This window comes from Oncorhynchus nerka, linkage group LG23, assembly GCF_034236695.1.
Source record: "Oncorhynchus nerka isolate Pitt River linkage group LG23, Oner_Uvic_2.0, whole genome shotgun sequence".
Taxonomy (NCBI): Eukaryota; Metazoa; Chordata; class Actinopteri; order Salmoniformes; family Salmonidae; genus Oncorhynchus; species Oncorhynchus nerka.
This window is the reverse complement of record NC_088418.1, coordinates 36,394,091-36,415,760: the sequence shown is the minus strand read 5'-3', so window position 1 is coordinate 36,415,760 and position 21,670 is coordinate 36,394,091. Positions and strand designations below refer to the sequence as shown.

General features: G+C 41.7%; 1 protein-coding gene across 1 annotated transcript in view; it reads left to right on the top strand.

Moving 5' to 3' along the window:
* masp1 (MBL associated serine protease 1) overlaps nucleotides 1-21,670 on the top strand; it is a 67,019-nt gene that overhangs the window by 42,692 nt on the left and 2,657 nt on the right. The window contains 2 exon segments of the mRNA XM_029629823.2: nucleotides 14,189-14,267; nucleotides 16,792-16,929. Coding sequence (XP_029485683.2) covers nucleotides 14,189-14,267; nucleotides 16,792-16,929 — 217 coding nt within the window.

The window sequence follows — 21,670 nt, the reverse complement described above, 5'->3', positions numbered from 1 at the left end:
ATGATCAACAGTATCAACAACTTTTGACAGGTCCAAAAACAAAGCAATACATTTGATTTTAGTGTCTAAAGCATTGACAAGATCACTAACAACTATAGTGGTTGCTGTCATTGTGCTATGCTAAAGCCTAAAACCTGATTGGTTTTCATTCTAAATACATTTCTTAGATAAGAAAGAACAATGTTGTACATTTATTTACCAAGGATTCAAGAATCTTAGCTAGAAAAATCCAATCAAATTTTATTGATCACATACACATGGTTAGCAGATGTTAATGCGAGTGTAGCGAAATGCTTGTGCTTCTAGTTCCGACAGTGCAGTAATATCTAACAAGTAATTTAACAATTCAACAACAACTACCTAATACACACAATTCTAATGGGATGGAAAAAGATATATAAATATATGGATGAGCAATGACCGAGCTGCATAGGCAAGATGTAATAGATGGTATAAAATACAGTATACAGTCTTGGCCAAAAGTTTTGAGAAGGACACAAATATTAATTTTCACAAAGTCTGCTGCCTCAGTTTTGTATGATGGCAATTTGCATATACTCCAGAATGTTATGAAGAGTGATCAGATGAATTGCAATTAATTTAAAAGTCCCTCTTTGCCATGCAAATTAACTGAATCCCCCCAAAAACATTTCCACAGCATTTCCTGTCACAAAAGGACCAGCTGACATCATGTCAGTAATTCTCTCGTTAACACAGGTGTGAGTGTTGATGAGGACAAGGCTGGAGATCACTCTGTCATGCTGTTTGAGTTTGAAAAACAGACTGGAAGCTTTAAAAGGAGGGTGGAGCTTGGAATTATTGTTCTTCCTCTGTCAACCATGGTTACCTGCAAGGAAACACATGCCTTCATCATTGCTTTGCACAAAAAGGGCTTCACAGGCAAGGATATTGCTGCCAGTAAGATTGCACCTAAATCAACCATTTATCGGATCATCAAGAACTTTAAGCAGAGCAGTTCAATTGTTGTGAAGAAGGCTTCAGTGCGCCCAAGAAAGTCCAGGACCGTCTCCTAAAGTTGATTCAGCTGTGGGATCGGGGCACCAGCAGTACAGAGCTTGCTCAGGAATGGCAGAAGGCAGGTGTGAGTGCATCTGCACGCACAGTGAGGCAAAGACTTTTGGAGGATGGCCTGGTGTCAAGAAGGGCAGCAAAGAAGGCACTTCTCTCCAGTAAAAACATCAGGGACAGACTAATATTCTGCAAAAGGTACAGGAATTGAACTGCTGAGGACTGGGGTAAAGTCATTTTCTCTGATGAATCCACTTTCCGATTGTTTGGGGCATCCGGGAAAAAGCTTGTCCGGAGAAGACAAGGTGAGCGCTACCATCAGTACTGTGTCGTGCCAACAGTAAAGCATCCTGAGATCGTTTGTGTGGGGTTGCTTCTCAGCCAAGGGAGTGGGCTCACTCACAATTTTGCCTAAGAACACAGCCATGAATAAAGAATGGTACCAACACATCCGCCGAGAGCAACTTCTCCTAACCATCCAGGAACAGTTTGGTGACGAACAATGCCTATTCCAGCATGATGGAGCACCTTGCCATAAGGAAAAAGTGATAACTAAGTGGCTCGGGGAAAAAAACATCAATATTTTGGGTCCATGGCCAGGAAACTCCCCAGACCTTAATCCCATTGAGAACTTGTGGTCAATCCTCAAGAGGCAGGTGGACAAACAAAAACCTACGAATTCTGACAAACTCCAAGCATTGATTATGCAAGAATGGGCTACCATCAGTCAGGATGTGGCCCAGAAATGAATTGACAGCATGCCTGGGGGTATTGCAGAGGTCTTGAAAAAGAAAGGTCAACATTGCAAATATTGAATCTTTGCATCAACTTCATGCAATTATCAATAAAAGCCTTTGACACTTTTGAAATGCTTGTAAATAAACTTCAGTATTCCATAGTAACATCTGACAAACATATCTAAAGACACTGAAGCAGCAAACTTTGTGGAAATTAATATTTGTGTCAGTCTAAAAACTGTTGGCCATGACTGTACGTATGAGATGAGTAATGTAAGATATGTAAACAATATTAAAGTGACTAGTGATCCATTTATGAAAGTGGCCAGTGATTTCGAGTCTGTATATAGGCTGCAGCCTCTCTGTGTTAGTGATGGCTGTTTAACAGTCTGATGGCCTTGAGATAGAAGCTGTTTTTCAGTCTCTCGTTTTTTTTATACCTTTATTGAACTAGGCAAGTCAGTTAAGTACTGACCTCGCCTTATGGATGGTAGCAGGGTGAACAGACAATGCTCGGGTGGTTGTTGTCCTTTTTGGCCTTCCTTTGACATCCGGTGCTGTAGGTGTCCTGGATGGCAGGTAGTTTGCCACTGGTGATGCTTTGTGCAGACCGCACCACCCTCTGGAGTGCCTTGCAGTTGTGGGTGGTGCAGTTGCCGTATCAGGCGATGGTACAGCCTGACAGGATTCTCTCAATTGTTCATCTGTAAAAGTTTGCGAGGGTTTTAGGTGACAAGCCATATTTCTTCAGCCTCGTGAGGTTGAAGAGGCACCTTTCCGCATTCTTCACCACACTGTCTGTGTGGATGGACCATTTCAGTTTGGCCGTGATGTGTACGCCGAAGAACTTAACTTTCCACCTTCTCCACTGCTGTCCCGTCGATGTGGATAGGGGGGTGCTCCCTCTGCTGTTTCCTAAAATCCACGTTCATCTCCTTTGTTTTGTTGATGTTGAGTGAGAGGCTGTCTCGTCATTGTTGGTAATCAAGCCCACTTCTGTTGTGTCGTCAGCTAACTTGATGATTGAGCAGTCATGGGTGAACAGGGAGTACAGGAGGGGGCTGAGCACGCACGCACCCTTGTGGGGCCCCAGTGTTGAGGATCAGCGAAGTGGAGATGGCCAACTCAGAAAGAGTTATCCCATCAGAAAGTCCAGGACCCAATTGCACAGAGCGGGGTTGACACCCAGGGCCTCAAGCTTAATGATGAGCTTGGAGTGTACTATGGTGTTGAATGAGCCTTAGTCAATGAACAGCATTCTTACATAGGTATTCCTCTTGTCCAGATGGGATAGAGCGGTGTGCAGTGTGATGGCTATTGCATCGTCTGTGGACCTTTTTGGGCGGTATGCATATTGAAGTGGGTCTAGGGTGGCAGGTAAGGTGGAGGGAATATTATCCTTGACTAGTCTCTCAAAGCACTTCATGATGACAGAAGTGAGTGCTACGGGGCGATAGTCATTTAGTTCAGTTATCTTTGCCTTCTTGGTTACAGGATCAATGGTGGCCATCTTGAAGCATGTGGGGATAGCAGGGAGAGATAGGGAGAGATTGAATATGTCCGTAAACACACCAGCCAGCTGGTCAGCACATGCTCGGAGGAAGCGGCTAGGGATGCCGTCTGGGCCGGGAACCTTGCGAGGTTAAACACATTTAAATGTCTTACTCATGTCTGGGTGGCCTGCACTCCTTGGTAGGGGGCGGCGTCGGTTGCACTGTATTATCCCTGGCAAAGAAGTTGTGTGATTTGTCTGGAAGCAAGATGTCGATATCCATGACGTGGCTGGTTTTCTTTTTGTAGTCCGTAATTGCCTTCATATGGGGTGATAATTATTAATATCACTACTATCCACGCCATTATGGAGTGGCAGTACAAGAGCTGATTTCCAGTTGTATAAAGTACTGAAGTAAAAATACTTTTAAGTACTACTTAAGTAGTTTTTTGGGGTATCTGTACTTTGCTATTTATATTTTTTGACAACTTTTACTTTTACTCCACTACATTGCTGAAGAAAATGTATGTACTTTTTACTCCTTACATTTTCCCTGACACAGAAGTACTCGTTACATTTAGTATGCTCGAGCAGAACAGAATTATGGCACCTGTAAATATAACGCTTTGTCATCCCTACTGGCGTTGGCTTTGCCTCCAAAACATCCCGTGAATTTGCACAGAGCCACATCAAATCACAGAAATACTCATAATAAACATAAATCAAAGATGCAAGTGTTATTCACAGATTTAAAGATATACTTCTCCTTAATGCAACCGCTGTGTCAAATTTCAAAAAAACTTTACGGAAAAAGCAAACCATGCAATAATCGGTGCTCAGACGACATACACAACCCAAGAATATATCCGCCATGTTGGAGTCAGCATAAGTCAGAAATAGCATTAAAATATTCACTTACCTTTGATGATCTTCATTAGAGGCGCGGGCAAGTCCAGCGGAAATGTCGGATGAAAATTCCAAAATGTTATATTACTGGTCGTAGAAACAAATCAAACGATGTATAGAATCACTCTTTAGGATGTTTTTATCATAAATGTTCAATAATGTCCCAACCGGAGAATTCATTTGTCTGTAGATAAGCAATGGAACGAGAGGTAACTTTCTCATGACCGCGCGTCACAGTAGAAGCCTGAAACAATGTTCTAAAGACTGTTAACATCTAGTGGAAACCTTAGGAATTGCAAGATGACCCATATCCCACTGTATTTGCAATAGGGGCTGAGTTGAAAACCTACAAACCTCAGATTTCCCACTTCCTGGTTGGATTTTTTTCTCAGGTTTTTGCCTGCCATATGAGTTCTGTTATACTCACAGACATCATTCAAACAGTTTTATAAACTTCAGAGTGTTTTCTATCCGATACTACTAATAACATGCATATATTAGCACCTGGGACTGAGTAGGAGGCAGTTTACCTGGGCACGCTTTTCATCCAAATTTGAAAATGCTGCCCCCTATCCATAAGAAGTTAAACGAGTTACCATCTCCTGAATTAAACTCTAGAAGATGTATAAGTTATATCAATAAGTCACTTATTAATCATTACCTCATATCAATCTCATTCTGAACAGTTGTAATCTTCTTGGATCTGCAAGAACCCCAGCTTTGCTCATCATTCAGTCCTACACACATTGGTTTAATTATTTATTTACTAACTAACTAAATAATAACACAAAATACACTTACATGAGACAAAGGTCCCTAGTGGACTGACAAGATATGACGGCTTGTTACACATACGGAGAGGGGGTGGGGAAAAGAGTGAGAGAAAGGGACATGATTGTGGATATACGTTTGGAAAATATAATGAATGTATTTACGTGTGAATGCCGTTCGCCGTTTCTCTGTCGGAACTAGCCCCCCTCCGGGAAGAATGTTGGTTTGGTGAGCCTTTCCTGTGGGCCACTTGTACATGCTCTGATTGTCCACCAGAGGTCACAATGTCCTTCTTCTTAGTTGTCCGGTCTCCAATGGGCTGTTTCCTAAGAACAGCTAATTAGCTGTACCAGTGATTGTCTGAGAGGGGAGTTTTCTTCTCCTCTTCCTCGGGTAGATGGTCAAAGTTCCAAACCACTTTACACACGAAACTGCAGCCTGGCGGTGGTCTGGCAAATTCATTTTCTTCACCTCGTGTTGAGATTAAGTTCTTCTAACCATTTAAACGTGTGGACCACAGTCTCACGTCTTTCTGGTCTGATGTTTATTCTTTGCCAGTCCTTTTAAGCACTCTGGCAAAAGGGGACGGCTACGTCCTTCTGACACACTCAGGGTGTGGCTACTTAACATCTAATCATATCTTTGGCATATTCTCTTATGGCTCCTAAAATCACATTCCCATATTAACACAAATGTCTTCGTCATTTTTCACATTGTCTACACAACGTATTGGATGGAGACTTCATACCTTTAAATACTTTTCAAATTACAATATTTCCTTTCTAACCTTTCTAATGACCTCACAATATGACATTATATTTCTACATCTACTCACTGACCATTTCCCACATTTGGATGTTAGAAATATTGTTCCAAAGTTAACTTTTTGGACGTTAGAGTTTTTGGCTGGCAAAAGTCTGAACAAAGATATTCCTTTGGTTCATACTAGAGAGCCAGACAGTCCTTTGCTGCATAACATTTATGACCAGGTGTGAGATGTCAAAAAGCGGTCACCAAGGATAATAACTTGGATTTAGTAAAAGAAGACAAACTAGTTAACTCCTCTGGTGCACAAAGGTTCGCTAAGGGAGGACGGTAGATTCCTGTAACAGTTATGGATACATTGTTCCCCAGACAAAGACTTAAAGATAGTAGATCAACTATTTTGGTAAAGGAAATGGATTTCAGTAATAAGACAGTAATAATAATGGTTTATAAGAATGGCCACTCCACCAACTGTACCCCGTCTGTCAGTTATGAACACATTATAACCATCAATATTATTATCAATCCAGAATGTCCCCAGAGATCCAAGTTTCAGTCAATGTCATCTGTCATGTCATCTGCATAAACCAGATCTTGATGGTATCTAGTCTAGGAAGTAAGGTCCTCATTATCAGATGCATCAACCTAAGTCCTTTGTGATTTTTAAAGTCACATGGAGTCCACAACTCAAACGCAATACGTTCAATAGGCAGTTAAAGGCCCTGTCTTATTTATTTTATATATTTTTACTTAACCTTTATTTAACTTCTTGAATCTAGGGGGCACTATTTTCATTTTTGGAAAAATAATGTTCCCTAAGTAAACGGGCTATTTTGTCAGGACAAGATGCTAGAATATGCATATAATTGACAGCTTATGATAGAAAACACTCTAAAGTTTCCAAAACTGTAAAAAGATTGTCTGTGAGTATAACAGAACTGATATTGCAGGCGAAAGCCTGAGAAAAATCCAATCAGGAAGTGACTCTTATTTAGAAACCTCTGCGTTCCTATGCGTCCCTATTGAGCAGTGAATGAGATATCAACCAGATTCCTTTTTCTATGGCTTCCCTAATGTGTCTAGTGTCACAAGACATAGTTTCAGGCATTTATTTTGAAAAATGAGCCTGAACGTCAGCTGTGGTCAGCTGAAGTCTCTCAGAGTGTTTTGTGCGTAAAGGACAAATGCGGCCATTGTTTCTCTCTTTCCTACTAAGAAGCCATCTGTCCCGGTTGATATATTATCGAATAGATATTTGAAAAACACCTTGAGGATTGATTATAAACGTTTGCCATGTTTCTGTCGATATTATGGAGCTAATTTGGAATATTTTTCGGTGTTGTCGTGACCGCAATTTCCGGTCGAATTCTCAGCCAAACGTGAAGAAGTAACGGAGTTATTTCGGCTGCAAAAATAATATTTTGGGAAAAAGGAACATTTGCTATCTAACTGGGAGTCTTGTGAGTGAAAACATCCGAAGCGCATCAAAGATAAACTATTTCATTTGATTGCTTTTCTAATTTTCGTGACCAGGTTGCCTGCTGCTAGCTAGGCATAATGCTATGCTAGGCTATCGATAAACTTACACAAATGCTTTGGCTGTAAAGCATATTTTCAAAATCTGAGATGACAGGGTGATTAACAAAAGGCTAAGCTGTGTTTCAATATATTTCACTTGTGATTTCATGAATATTAATATTTTCTAGTAATATTTATGTCCGTTGCGTTATGCTAATTAGTGCCAGTTGATGATTACCCTCCCGGATCCGGGATGGGGTAGTTACAAGAGGCAAGTCAGTTAAGAACACATTCTTATTTACAATGACGGCCTACCCCTGGCCAATCCCAGACGACGCTGCGCCCATTGTGCACCGCCCTATGGGACTCCCAATCACGGCTGGATGAGTGTCGTGGAAATTCAGTACTGAGAGAGACTTGGTCATTGGTCACAGTCTTGACTGTTGAGCTGAGCAGCCTAACTGAAATTTAAAAAACTGATATTATATAGGACCTAAAAATGTTTAGTTAGACTGGTTCCATTTCCCATAAGCCGCCTTGGTTATCCATACAGGGTGATGTTTTACCCCCAACCCGGCTTAGTTTCCCAGATGCCAGGAAGATGAGACAATGAGGGATTATTCATAACTCTTCCAGGCTATCTCTATCTCGGATCACACACACCACATCTTCCTGGTATTGAATGTATGCGTTTCTTGTCCCCACGCACAACAATGAGGAAGCTCGTTCGGGAGGCAAAGAAAAGTCCAAGGGCCACTGTTGAGCTTTACAGAATTTGGTCGCATCTTCAGGTCACCAAGTCTCTAAATGTACAATTCGACACCCCCTCCATGCCAATAGGCTCTTTGTAAGGGTTGCCAGAAAGAAAGAAAAATACTTTATTGAGCGCAACCAACAAATGTAAACACCAGGAGTTTGCTGAATGCCATTGGCACTTCAATAGGAATCGGTCCTATGATCATGTCACAGCTGTTGGAAGGAGAGGACCAAGGTGCAGCGTGGTGAGCGGGAATTTTCTTTATTTTAATCAAAATGACACCAAACAAAACACTAAACACTACAAACATAAACCGTGAAGCTCAAAAGCAAAGTGCTCTAAACAGAGTCAACCTCCCAAAAAGATAGGTGGGAAAAAGGGTACCTAAGTATGGTTCCCAATCAGAGACAACGATAGATAGCTGTCCCTGATTGAGAACCATACCCTGCCAACCACAAAGAAATAGAAAACATAGAACACAAAACATAGTATGCCCACCCCAACTAACACCCTGACCAAACCAAAATAGAGACATAAAAAGGATCTCTAAGGCGTGACAGATCAGATTACATGAAAATAAATGTATTTGGTGACGCATGCCAGTGGTGGGTTTGGTGTCAAAAGAAAGCTGCTATGCAGAAAATAACCTCATAACTCTACTGTAAAATATGGTGGTGCATCTTTTATGTCGTGGGGATATTTAGCTTCCACTGGTCCTAGGGCCATTGTTAAGGTAAATGGCATCAGGAACTTCACCAAGTACCAAGACATTTTAGCCAAATACCTGGTTACCTCTGCCAGGAGGCTGAAACTTGGCCCCAAGTGGATCTTCTTGTAAAACAATAGCCCCAACACACATCGAAATCCACAAAGAAATGGTTCATTGACCATAACGTCAAGATTTGAAAAGGCCACCTCAGTCTCTGGATTAGCCCAAAGATTTGTTAAAATAAAACCTTTCATATATGTCGTGTCTTTGGCTATCCTTTCTCTGTAATTAATATTACCTGATTGAGCTAATCATGTAAATGTAATTAACTAGAAAGTCGGGGCACCACAAAATAATATTTATAGAGCTGTTATCTTCCGAATAAACTCTTGAAGACCTAGTAATATTTTACATCAATAGCAGTCAATATTATTCGTCACCCCACCCCACCCCACCCCCATTTTTACGCTGTTGCTACTCTCTGTTTATTATCCTTGCATAGTTGAGAAAGAGAGAGCGAGAGACCTGTTCAAATAATCATTACATGAATTGCATCTGGAGTGAAAGAATATATGAATTCTACTTTATAATTTCACTTTCTGTGAAACTATGAATAATGTTCTGTAAATGAGTTCATGCCAACAAATCCAATACGTGTCATTAAAAACTGTTCAGTAAGGACAACGTTTATCAAGCCAGGGGGAAAACCTGATTGGCTAAACACGATACACAACAAACTGGCCTTCTTGCCTTTAAATCAGGTTAAGGAGGAAACTATAGCCTTTGCAGTCTGAATGGAGAATGTTTTATTTACAAACCGGTCCATGGATACGAGTGTATTTATTTATTTTTTATTTCACCTTTATTTAACTAGGTTGGCCAGTTGAGAACAAGTTCTCATTTACAACTGCGACCTGGCCAAGATAAAGCAAAGCAGTGTGACAAAAACAACAACACAGAGTTGCACATGGGATAAACAAACGTACAGTCAATAACACAATAGAAAAATATGTATACACTGTGTGGCAATAAATTGGCCATAGTGGCGAAGTAATTACAATTTAGCAATTAACACTGGAGTGATAGATGTGCAAGTAGAAATACTTGTGTGCAAAAGAGCAGAAAAAAACAAATATGGGATGAGGTAAGTAGTTGGTTGGATGGGCTATTTACAGATGGGCTGTGTACAGCTGCAGCGATCGGTAAGCTGCTCTAACAGCTGATGCTTTAAAGTTAGTGAGGGAGATATACGTCTCCAAATTCAGCGATTTTTGCAATTCGTTCCAGTCATTGGCAGCAGAGAACTGGAAGGAAAGGCGGCGAAATGGGGTGTTGACTTCGGGGATGACCAGTGAAATTTTCCCGCTGGAGCGCGGGTGGGTGTTGCTATGGTGACCAGTGAGCTGAGATAAGGCAGAGCTTTACCTAGCAAAGACTTATAGATGACCTGGAACCAGTGGGTTTGGCGACGAATATGTAGCGAGGATCAGCCAACGAGAGCATAGAGGTCAAGGATCGGTAGGATAGTCAGTTTTACGAGGTTATGTTTGGCATGGAAGCCGATTCTAGATTTCATTTTGGATTGGAGATGCTTAATATGAGTCTGGAAGGAGAGTTTACAGTCTAGCCAGACACCTAGGTATTTAAAGTTGTCCACATATTCTGAGTCAGAACTGTCCATAGTAGTGATTCTAGCCGGGCGGGCGGGTGCGGGCAGCGATCGGTTGAAGAGCATGCATTTCGTTTTACTAGCATTTAAGAGCAGTTGGAGACCACGGAAGGAGTGTTGTATGGCATTGAAGCTCGTTTGGAGGTTTGTTAACAGTGTCCAAAGAAGGGCCATATGTACACAGAATGGCGGCGTCTGCATAGAGGTGGATCAAAGAGTCACCCGCAGCAAGAGCGACATCATTGATATATACAGAGAAAAGAGTCGGCCCGAGAATTGAACCCTGTAGCTCCCATATAGACTGCCAGAGGTCCTGACAACAGGCCCTCCGATTTGACACACTGAACTATATCTGAGAAGTAGTTGGTGAACCAGGTGAGGCAGTCATTAGAGAAACCAAGGCTGTTGAGTCTGCCGATAAGAATACGGTGATTGACAGAGTTGAAAGCCTTGCCCAGGTCGATGAAGACGGCTGCACAGTACTGTCTTTTATCGATGGCGGTTATGATATCGTTTAGGACCTTGAGTGGTTGCACACATTCCCTTTGGAGGTTTAGATTAAATGACTTAATATCGCTATCTGCCAGCCTTTGGGCTGTCTCCGTACATCAACCCCATTGAAAACCTGGGGTTTGAATTAAAGAGGACAGTCCATAAGCGCATGCCAAAGAATATCAAGGATCTGGAAGTATTCTGTATGGAGGAATTGTCTAAGATCCCTCTCAATGTGTTCTCCAATCTCATAAAACATTTTAGAAAAAGGCTCAGTGCCCTTGTCCTCACACGGGGAAGGTGGTGTAGTATTGAAAATATGGGTCCCTTTCTTTTTTATGTATTTTTCTATTACTTGTCTCCTTCTCTGAGCAATTGTATTAGTATAAAATAATTTTAAAAATCCCACATTTCTTTAAGCATTTAATATAGCTCAGTATTTGTATTATTTATTTTGTACAGTCTTTTTTGCTCATCTTTATCAAGGGTGATAATTATTTTGGACCCAACTGTATATGTATGCCACTTAGCACACATTTTTATCAAAGTGATTTACAGTCATGCTTGCATACATTTTCATATGGGTGGCTCCAGTAGGAATCGACCAGAGGTGTGCACAGGGGCCCCCTCAGATTTGACTTACAGTATGTAATACTATTAGCCACTTAGCAATTTTAGCTAGTCGGCTTTAGCTAGCCCAGATAGCTAGTTATGAGCTGGGAACCTATCAAGAAGCAATTCAAGCTATCAATCAAGTTAGAGTAGCAAGCTTGTCTAACTATCTTAGCTGGCATGCCTGCTGACAAGGTTGGTAGACTTTAGAAAGCAAGCAATAACTTATGTACTGAATAAGACTCACATTCCTTTCAGTATTTTACCTAGATTTTAGTAGAGATGCATATTTTGTTTCTTTAAAAAAATAACCAGTCAGGAGGACACAGACAGCTCAAGAGATATGCTTAGATATGCAGAAAAAAGACCTGTGTGTATATATACAGTGGGGAGAACAAGTATTTGATACACTGCCGATTTTGCAGGTTTTCCTACTTTTCCTACTAAAGCATGTAGAGGTCTGTAATTTTTATCATAGGTACACTTCAACTGTGAGAGATGGAATCTAAAACAAAAATCCAGAAAAACACATTGTATGATTTTTAAGTAATTAATTTGCATTTTTGTTTTAGATTCCGTCTCTCTCACAGTTGAAGTGTACCTATGATAAAAATTACAGACCTCTATGTCATGGTTTTCTTCTGGGGAAAGAGAGGCGGACCAAAATGCAGCGTGGTTAGTTTTGTACATCTTTAATAAAGATGAAAGTACAACAATCTACAAAACAGGAAACGTGAAAAAACCGAAACAGTCCTATCTGGTGCCACAAACACAATGACAGAATCACCCATCAACCAAGGACCAAGCGGTCTGTCATTTTTATCATAGGTACACTTCAACTGTAAAGGACAGCGACGACAGCAGCGGCAGCAGCAACAACAGCGGCCAGCATCACAGGACTCCTGGACATGGGAGGAGATATTGAACGGAGAGGGACCCTGTGCACAGGCTGGGGAATATCGCCGCCCCAAAGCAGAGCTGGAGGCAGCGAAAGCTGAGCGGCGGCGATATGAGGAGGCAGCACGGCAGCGCGACAGGTACGAGAAGCAGCCCCCAAAAAATTTGGGAGGAGGCACACGAGGTGTGGGGCTGAGCCAGGTAGCAGACCTGAGCTCACTCCTCGTGCTTATTATAAGCAGTGCGTTACTGGTCAGGCACCGTGTTATGCGGTTAAGCGCACGGTGTCGCCAGTACGTGCCTATAGCCCGGTGCGCTATAGGGTAGCCCCCCGAGAGTGTCATGCAGCCAGGGCGTATGGTGCCTGCTCAGCGTGTCTGGTCGCCGGTACGCCGTTTCGGGCCAGGGTATCCTGCGCCGGCTCTGCGTGCTGTGTCTCCGGGGCGCTGGGAGGGTGCAGTGCGTCCTATGCCTGTGCTCCGCTCGTGCCGGGCAAATGTGGGAGTGGAGCCTAAGGGAGAGGTGCGCGTAGTAGGCACTAGATCTCCCGTGCTTACCCACAGCCCGGTTCAACCTGTGCCTGCACTCTGGAGGGTCCAGGCTAGAGTAGGGATCCAGCCTGGGGGAGTGGTGCCAAGGCTGCGCACCAAAGCTCCAGTGCTCCCCCACCGCCCGGTCCTTCAGGTGCCTCCTCCTAACACCAGGCCTCCTGGAGGTCTCCCCAGCCTGGTGGGTCCTGGGGCAGCCCCACGCACCAGGCTGTTTCTCTGTCGCCTCCCTACAGGTGGTCCTGTCTGTCTGGCGCTGCCGGAGCCTCCCGCCTGTCCGGCGCTGCCGGAGCCTCCCGCCCGCCTGTCCGGCGCTGCCGGAGCCTCCCGCCCGCCTGTCCGGCGCTGCCGGAGCCTCCCGCCCGCCTGTCCGGCGCTGCCGGAGCCTCCCGCCTGTCCGGCGCAGCCGGAGCCTCCCGCCCCTCTGTCCCGAGCTTCCGCCCCTCTGTCCCGAGCTGCCGCCCCTCTGTCCCGAGCTGCCCCTCTGTCCAGTGGGGTCATTTGGAAGGGTTGCCGTGGTTAGGAAGCCACGGAGACGGACAATGAGGCAGACTAAGACGATGGTGAAGTGGGGTCCGGGTCCCGCGCCAGAGTCGCCACCGCGGACAGACGCCCACCCAGACCCTCCCCTATAGGTTAAGGTTTTGCGGCCGGAGTCCGCACCTTGGGGGGTACTGTCACGTTCTGACCTTTATTTCCTTTGTTTTGTATTTATTTAGTATGGTCAGGGCGTGAGTTGGGTGGGCAGTCTATGTTTGTTTTTCTATGATTTGGGGAGTTGTATGTTTCGGCCCTAGTATGGTTCTCAATCAGAGGCAGGTGTCATTAGGTGTCTCTGATTGAGAATCATACTTAGGTAGCCTGGGTTGCACTGTTTGTTAGTGGGTGATTGTCTATGTTAGTGGCTTGTGTCAGCACAGCTCTCATTTGTAGCTTCACTGTCGTTATTTGTTTATTGTTTTTGTATGCAGTGTTCAGTACTTTCTTTAATTAAATATTCATTATGAACACATACCATGCTGCGTTTTGGTCCTCTGATCCTTCTCGTCTCTCCTCTTCAGATGAAGAGGACGACGACCGTGACACTCTACATGCTTTGTAAGTAGGAAAACCTGCTAAATCGGCAGTGTATCAAATACTTGCTCTCCCCACTTAATATATATATATATAACTTTTTTTTACATAGAATTATGCATAGTGATGCAGGAAAAAGCTGTTTTAGCCATTTGAAAAATGCTACATTTTGTTGATCAATTGTATTTTTCCTCTCTCTCTCTTTCTGAAAGGATGGAGAGGAACTGGAGCACTTTCAGATCGAGTGTCAGAAAGATGGCTCATGGAACAGTTTTGTCCCACTTTGTGAAAGTAAGTGATAATGTGTGTGTGTGCGCCTGCATGTTTTTTTTTGTGTGTTGTATGGCATAGAATTTGGTTCGGTGTAGATTGGATTTCAATCCGAGTATCATATTAATGTAATGTTTAATGAGGCCTCTATATCACATAGGAACTTCCTGGTCCTTTCATTGTATTCTGCCTTCTGTGTATATATTTGCATTGTACAGTACTCTGTCTCCTCTTTCCCTCTCTCCATATTCTCTCTCTCCCTCTTTCCCTACTCCTCTCATCCACCGCCATCCAGAAATTGAATCTCGGAGGAGCCGTCGATCTCTGCCCAGCATTCTAAGAAATCAGATACTGTACTAAAGCCATGCAGTGACATCTAACCAGTGTCCCTGTACAGACTTGTTGTCTTCAAGTTCAGTGCTTCTCTAGATCACTCCTTGCATTGGCAAGGAGAGAAAAGCAATTGTAGGAAGTCATAAGGAATCTTTTCCCCTTGTCTCCCTCATCACACTGTACTGTTGACTCTGGAGTGTGACATCACACACTGCAATAAACTCTGGAATCTTTCTTATTCAGTGTGTTTGTGTTTATTTCACTGTAATAATTTATTTAGTTAACTAGGCAAGCCATTTAAGAACAAATTCTTATTTACAATGACAGCCTACCCCGACCAACGCTGGGCCAATTTTGCGCCGCCCTATGGGACTCCCAATCACAGCCAGATGTGAAACAGCCTGGATTTGAACCAGGGACTGTTTTTGCACTGAGATGCAGTGCCTTAGACTGGTGCGCCACTCGGGAGCCCAATACAAATTCAATTGAATAACCACAGCCTAGAAAATAGAATCTCAGAGCAGAAAGAGAAGCATGCCATATTTATTTCACAACCTCTATGTTGGACTGAATTCTTTAGCGTCATGAGCACATGACAAAAAGTATAGTTCCACTACAATATGCTTTCTCCCATTGGCTCATCTCTCTTCTATCAGTCATGTTATTGGTGATCATCAGACTCCCATCCATTCAGTAGTCTGTAATAGTCCGGGTTTTCCCCAAAGAATGTAAGAAAGGCGCTGCGTCACCTTGTGGACTGGCTGCACCACTATGTCAAAATTGAAAGAAGGAAATGGCAGTTACAGGTGTTCAAAAATGCAAAAATCTCTGCGCTTTTAATTTATCTGCATTTCCAGCCATTATATTTAGCCTCACAAAGTTTTTACATAAACAGTTACATTCATTAACTTTATTGACTGAAATAGGTCAGTCAAAGCAAAAACCTAATAAAAATTAATTTACAGTACAAGTCAAAGGTTTGGACACATCTAATCATTCAAGTGTTTTTCTTTATTTTTACTATTTTCTACATTGTAGAATAATAGTGAAGACATCAAAACTATGAAATTACACATGGAATCATGTAGTATCCAAAAGTGTTAAACAAATCAAAATATATTTTATATTTGAGATTCTTCAAAGTAGCCACCCTTTCCCCTGATGATAGCTTTGCACACTGTTGGCATGTTCGTGAGTCTCTGCTTTTCATTAATAGTTTGTAGCACAAACCATTTCGGACTCTACAGATGTTTTTTTCAAACTCAAACAGGATCGGTGTGTCCTCAGCGGGATGGTTGAGCGAACGTAGGCTAATGCGATTAACATGAGGTTGTAAGTAATACGAACATTTCCCAGGACATAGACATATCTGATATTGACAGAAAGCTTAAATTCTTGTTAATCTAACTGACTGTCCAATAAAGAGTAGCTATTATAGTGAAAGGATACCATGCTATTGTTTGAGGAGAGTGCACAGTTATGAACATAAAAAGTTATTAATTAACCAATTAGGAACATTTGGGCAGTTTTGATACAAACTTTTGAACATAAATGCAATGGTTCATTGGATCCGTCTAAAACGTTGCACATACACTGCTGCCATCTAGTTGGCAAAATCTAAATTGTGCCTGGTTTGGAATAATACATTATGGCCTTTTTCTTGTATTTCAAAGATGATGGTACAAAAAAAAACAAATTCTCCTACATTAATTTCACATTTTCACAAACTTCAAAGTGTTTCAATCAAATGGTTTCAGGAATATGCATATCCTTGCTTCAGGTCCTGAGCTACAGGCAGTTTGGGTATGTCATTTTCGGGATCCGTCATTTTCTTTGTCTCACAAACACCACTCTAGCTCAGCCCCCCTTAATCACACAGACGAATGGTTGGTACCAACGGATGTAGAAGAAAAGATCCAATGGTATAAACCAGAAGTCTTTGGGTTAGATTTGGGGTTAGAAGTCCAAATCGCGCCGCCGTCGCGGTGGGACTGATTGTGTTTTAAAAAATCCTGTGGAGAACCCTGAAGTCATTAAAAAAATCATTAATATTATCAAGTACATGGAGAATAAATTATATTTTCCGATCTAATGACATGTTTGTGCTGCTCATGTCCCATGTTTCCTCTTTAACCCTTGTCCAGTTGTCGATCCATTTCTTCAAACCATACAGTATTTGCTAATACTCTTTTTCCTCTCCTTCCTCTCTCAGTGGTGGATTGTGGGACTCCTGGGGAGGTTGCCATGGGTGACGTCATCTTCGAGAGCTCTAGCAACAGCACCCTGTTCGGTTCTATAATCCAGTACATCTGCAGGGAATCCATGTACCAGATTCACCCCAAGATCAACAGTATGTTCCCGTCTTAGGGCCCAAAGTGTTCTTGACCATGCAACCTGACCAGGAAAAACTCTGGTTCCTATAAGAGCCAGGGCCCGGTTTCCAAAAAGCATCTTAAGTCTAAATTCATCGATATAACCTTCATAAGGTCATCTTTAAATTTCCGAGCGGCTTCCCAAAATCGTCTTTATTAACGTTGCACTTGAAAACGCTCGTACTATAACGCCTGCCTCAGAGCACTCTTAGAACAGCAAAGTGCGTCGTTAGATTTCCGCTAAACATAGAATGAAGATGTTGCTGTCTCTCTGTGAACGCTGAAAACGTAATTGTTAAATATAAATAGCCTAAAAAAGTTTGCAATGTTGTATACAAGGGAAGCAAGGATTCAATTTTATTTTTATGAAAACCGAGATGCACCAAATTGTCAAATGCACCAAATTATATGATAGCTAGATTGGGCTACATATTGACATTACTTTCATATGCATGTACAATCAATAAACCTACCGAGTATTAAACCATTGGATTAGGCTACACCTGAGCCGCTTCAATATTCGTATATTAGGCCTATAGGCCTGAAAGCTCATGCATTTCACTGTAGCCTAACCAATAATCTAAAGGTCAGCATAGAGGGTTGCCAGTTGATGTATGACACATCCTGATGGCCATGTTGGAAGCCCACCACATCAATTATATGGACAGCCAAGTGGCTACCCCATGCTGCATGTTAACAGTGCCTAAAATAAGTTGATTCATTATCACGGTCAATTTCTGTGCAGTATTTAGCTGCTCTAACAAAGCAGGAAAGACAACAGGATTTTTTTTTTTTACAGATGACCTGCAATCATGAAACACCAACGAGACAAGACTCAAGAACTGTCAGAAAAGCAAAGAAACCTTTTTGCTCGTGAAGACCTGAACCCACTGGTAAGTCTGATAGTTTTTTTTTTTAGTTTGGCTGTTATGCTAAACAGGTGTTAAGAACAAGACTAAGTTAGCCAACATTAGCTAGCTATATAGCTTTTAGCCTAGCTATTACCATGTCTCTTACATAGGCGGCGAGTGAGTTTCAAGTATTTCAGGAAGCAATTTTTTTTTACCATAAAAATGCAGTATTATAACGAAGGATTGTAATGCATCTATCATCGCATTTGCAGACTAATGTAAGCCTACTATTCCTAATGTGATGAGTAGATTGGATAGTCATAATTTAGGCTATTAATGAGTGTGTAGTGGAATAGGCCTACAGGTTTATTTCCTTTGCACAGGAAAAATGTGGCCTTTGATAAACATTTAATGAAATTCTACTACACTTTATATGACTGGAGACATTAGCAGAATCTTTTTTAAGATGACGGTAGCCTAAGCCTACTCTGATGACAGAACAATAAAACAACCTTTTCTTAGATGCAACCATGCAATCTAGACTTATGAGAAGGGCTAATGGCTAGAAGGGATCCAGCTTTTGTCAAATTAATGTTATAAGTATATATTTTTTAGCATTTTAGCTGAACCTTTTCCTAACCTTAACCTAATTATCTTAACCTGCTGTGTAATTACTACTAACCTGCTAAAAAAGTCAAATTTGATGTTAATTTGACAAAAGCTGGATCCTTCTAGCCATGACCATGAAAAGGGGATAAACAAATTCTACAATATGACATCCAAATAGCCTAGAAGAGGATATTATTGTCTAGAAAGACTCCAGTGGTACTGACCCAATGATAATTTGTTGAGCACTTTATTCATAAGAGGGGAAATGTATGGACATTACAGTCATAGGAAAAAGGCCTCAATGGGGTAGGACAACCTGCTGTGTTGACTATTGGTTGTTCCAACAATAGATTGAATCTTTATATAATACTAAAACACCTGAATGATTTAAACACAACCAAACAATCAAGAGCCCTGATGATATAGATTACCTAATGAATTTACAGGATATTCTAACATCAGGTGTCCTTTTCATTTGTTTATGTACTGTAGGTTCACCAGCTGACCTCTATCAAGACACCCATCGACTTGATTCCCACTGTGAAGCTGAGCAATGCTGCAGCAGTTTACTACTTTGTCCCTTTCCAGATATGAAAGGAGACATCCCTCAATACAATACAAGATGGTACAATATGGTTGTATTATGCTGTGCTTTGGTCAATCTAAATGATTCTGTTGTGCCATTTGAGTACAAAGTACCTTCACCTTGTCCTCATGCCCCTTATACTGTATGACTATATAACATGTCATTTGGATATATGTATGTAAAATACTATTGTTTATGAGTTTGTGAACATACTTTATTTCAATAATAGGCTATATTGTTGTATGGGTGAAATGAAAAGTATTTTGTGTGTCATCTCTGCTTTTTCTTGCCCTATTGAATAAAATATATTTCTTATAGCCCAACTATTCTTTCTTTACAGTTTCAACACATTAGGCAAACCATATTCATTATCATAGTGGCAACTCCAAGTGCCACTGAGACCTTCTGGGAGAAAAGTATCTGTCATTGAACTTGGTGGTAGTAGTAGTTGTGTGTATGTTTTAAACTAAACAGCCTATCATCTGATTCCAGACATTTCACTACCTAGATTACAAGGGGTTGGATTTGCACTAAACAATTTCATGTCAGCACAATGCATGTACAAAAATGAGTATAGTGATTAGCCTCATATGCATTGTTCACTGGTATCATTTTAAAATTGAGAACATATAGCTCAACACTATGTAAACAATGTGTGAGTTAAGCTATTCTTTGCTTCAGCACACATTAGCTGCTGCCTCGGTAGCAGCTAATGGGGATCCTTAATAAATACAAATACAAATTGTGGAATATCTGTAGGCCTACTTGAAACTCAATTCCTGCCTGCCATTAGGCTACATTGATTTGTTGAGAAATTACGAAAATCATTATCATATGCTATTTTTAGGTCACGTTGATATTTTCTAAATGGCAATTGAGGGAACGAGCAATAAAATAAAATAACAACTCAATGTTTATATCCCAGGACAAATTAGCTAGCAACAGCAAGCTAGCTAAATAGGACAAATTAGCTAGCAAGTGCAAGCTAATTAATTAAATTGCCATGAATATTGAATGCTTTTCGACCTGTCCCCAAATTAATATACTTAGTTCAGAGTTTGTTTTGATATTTTAACCTGTGTGTCGTGATCGTGTTTGGTGTGGAGGGACAAAATAAATGTATGCAGGATGGAGCATGTACGCAGCAGGTTTGGGTTCCTTGTTAGAATGCATAACACAACATATAATACAAAAACTTCAATAAATAGCTGGTGCCGAAGAAAATGGCTGATGTTTTACATTCTTCCAACCAATTGTGCAATTTTGTATTGTTTTTTGCGTTTTGTGTAACTTTAAAAAAAAAAAACTTATTGTGTACATAATGTTGCTACTACCGTCTCTTATGACCGAAAATAACTTCTGGACATCAGAAAAGCGATTACTCACCACGGACTGGAAGAAACTTTTTCCTTCAACGAGTCCGACAAGAAGGATATCCTGCTTTCACTGGAACAGGCCCAGATCCACACCTTTTGCGTGAAGGAAATACGCTAGGAAAAGGGGACGCAGATCGGGGATCCTTCTGAGAAGCCGGAGGCGAACGAGTAAACTCCCAATTCCTTCCATTCTCCTTGCTAACGTGCAATCGTGAGAAATCAAATTGATGACCTATTATTAAGATTATCCTACCAAAGGGACATTAAAAACTGTAGTATCTCATGTTTCACTGAGACGTGGCTGAACGAATAAACAGACAATATAGAGCTAGAGGGATTTTCCATGCACCGGCAGAACAGGGACGCTACCTCTGGTAAGACGAGGGGAGGGGGTGTGTGTTTTCTTTGTCAATAACAGCTGGTGTGCGATGTCTAATATTAAAGAAGTGTCGAGGTATTTCTCGCCTGAGGTAGAGTACCTTATGATAAGTTGTCGTCCACACTATCAACCAAAAGTTCTCATCTGTATTACTCGTTGCAATCTATTTACCAACACAAAGCAAAGCTGGCACTTAAGACCGCTCTCAACCAACTCTATAAGGCCATTAGCAAAGAAGAAAAGGCACACCCAGAAGCGGAGCTCCTAGTGGCCGGGGACTTTAATGCAGGCAAACTTAAATCAGTTTTACCAAATTTTTACCAGCATGTCACATATGCAACTAGGGAGAAAAAAAATCCTAGACCACCTTTACTCCACACACAGAGATGCATACAAAACTCTCCCCCACCCTCCATTTGGCAAATCTGATCACAATTCTATCCTCCTGATTCCTGCTTACAAGCTAAACTAAAGCAGGAAGTACCGGTACTCAATACGGAAGTGGTCAGATGACGCGGATGCTACACTACAGGACTGTTTTGCTATCACAGACTGGAATATGTTCCGGGATTAATCCAATGGCATTCAGGAATACACCAACTCAGTCATTGGCTTCATCAATAAGTGCATGGATGACATCATCCCCACCGTGACTGTACGTACAACGTACATATCCCAACCAGAATCCATGGATTACAGGCAACATCCGCATCAAGCTAAAGGCTAGAGCTGCCGCTTTCAATGAGCGGGAGACTAATCCGGGTGCTTATATGAAATCCCACTGTCCTCAGACGAACCATCAAACAAGCAAAACGTCAATACAGATTAAGATTAAATCGAAGCAACATTTCAAGACATCAGTCCGGAAGTTAAAGCTTGGTCGCAAGTGGGTCTTCCAAATGGACAATGACCCCAAGC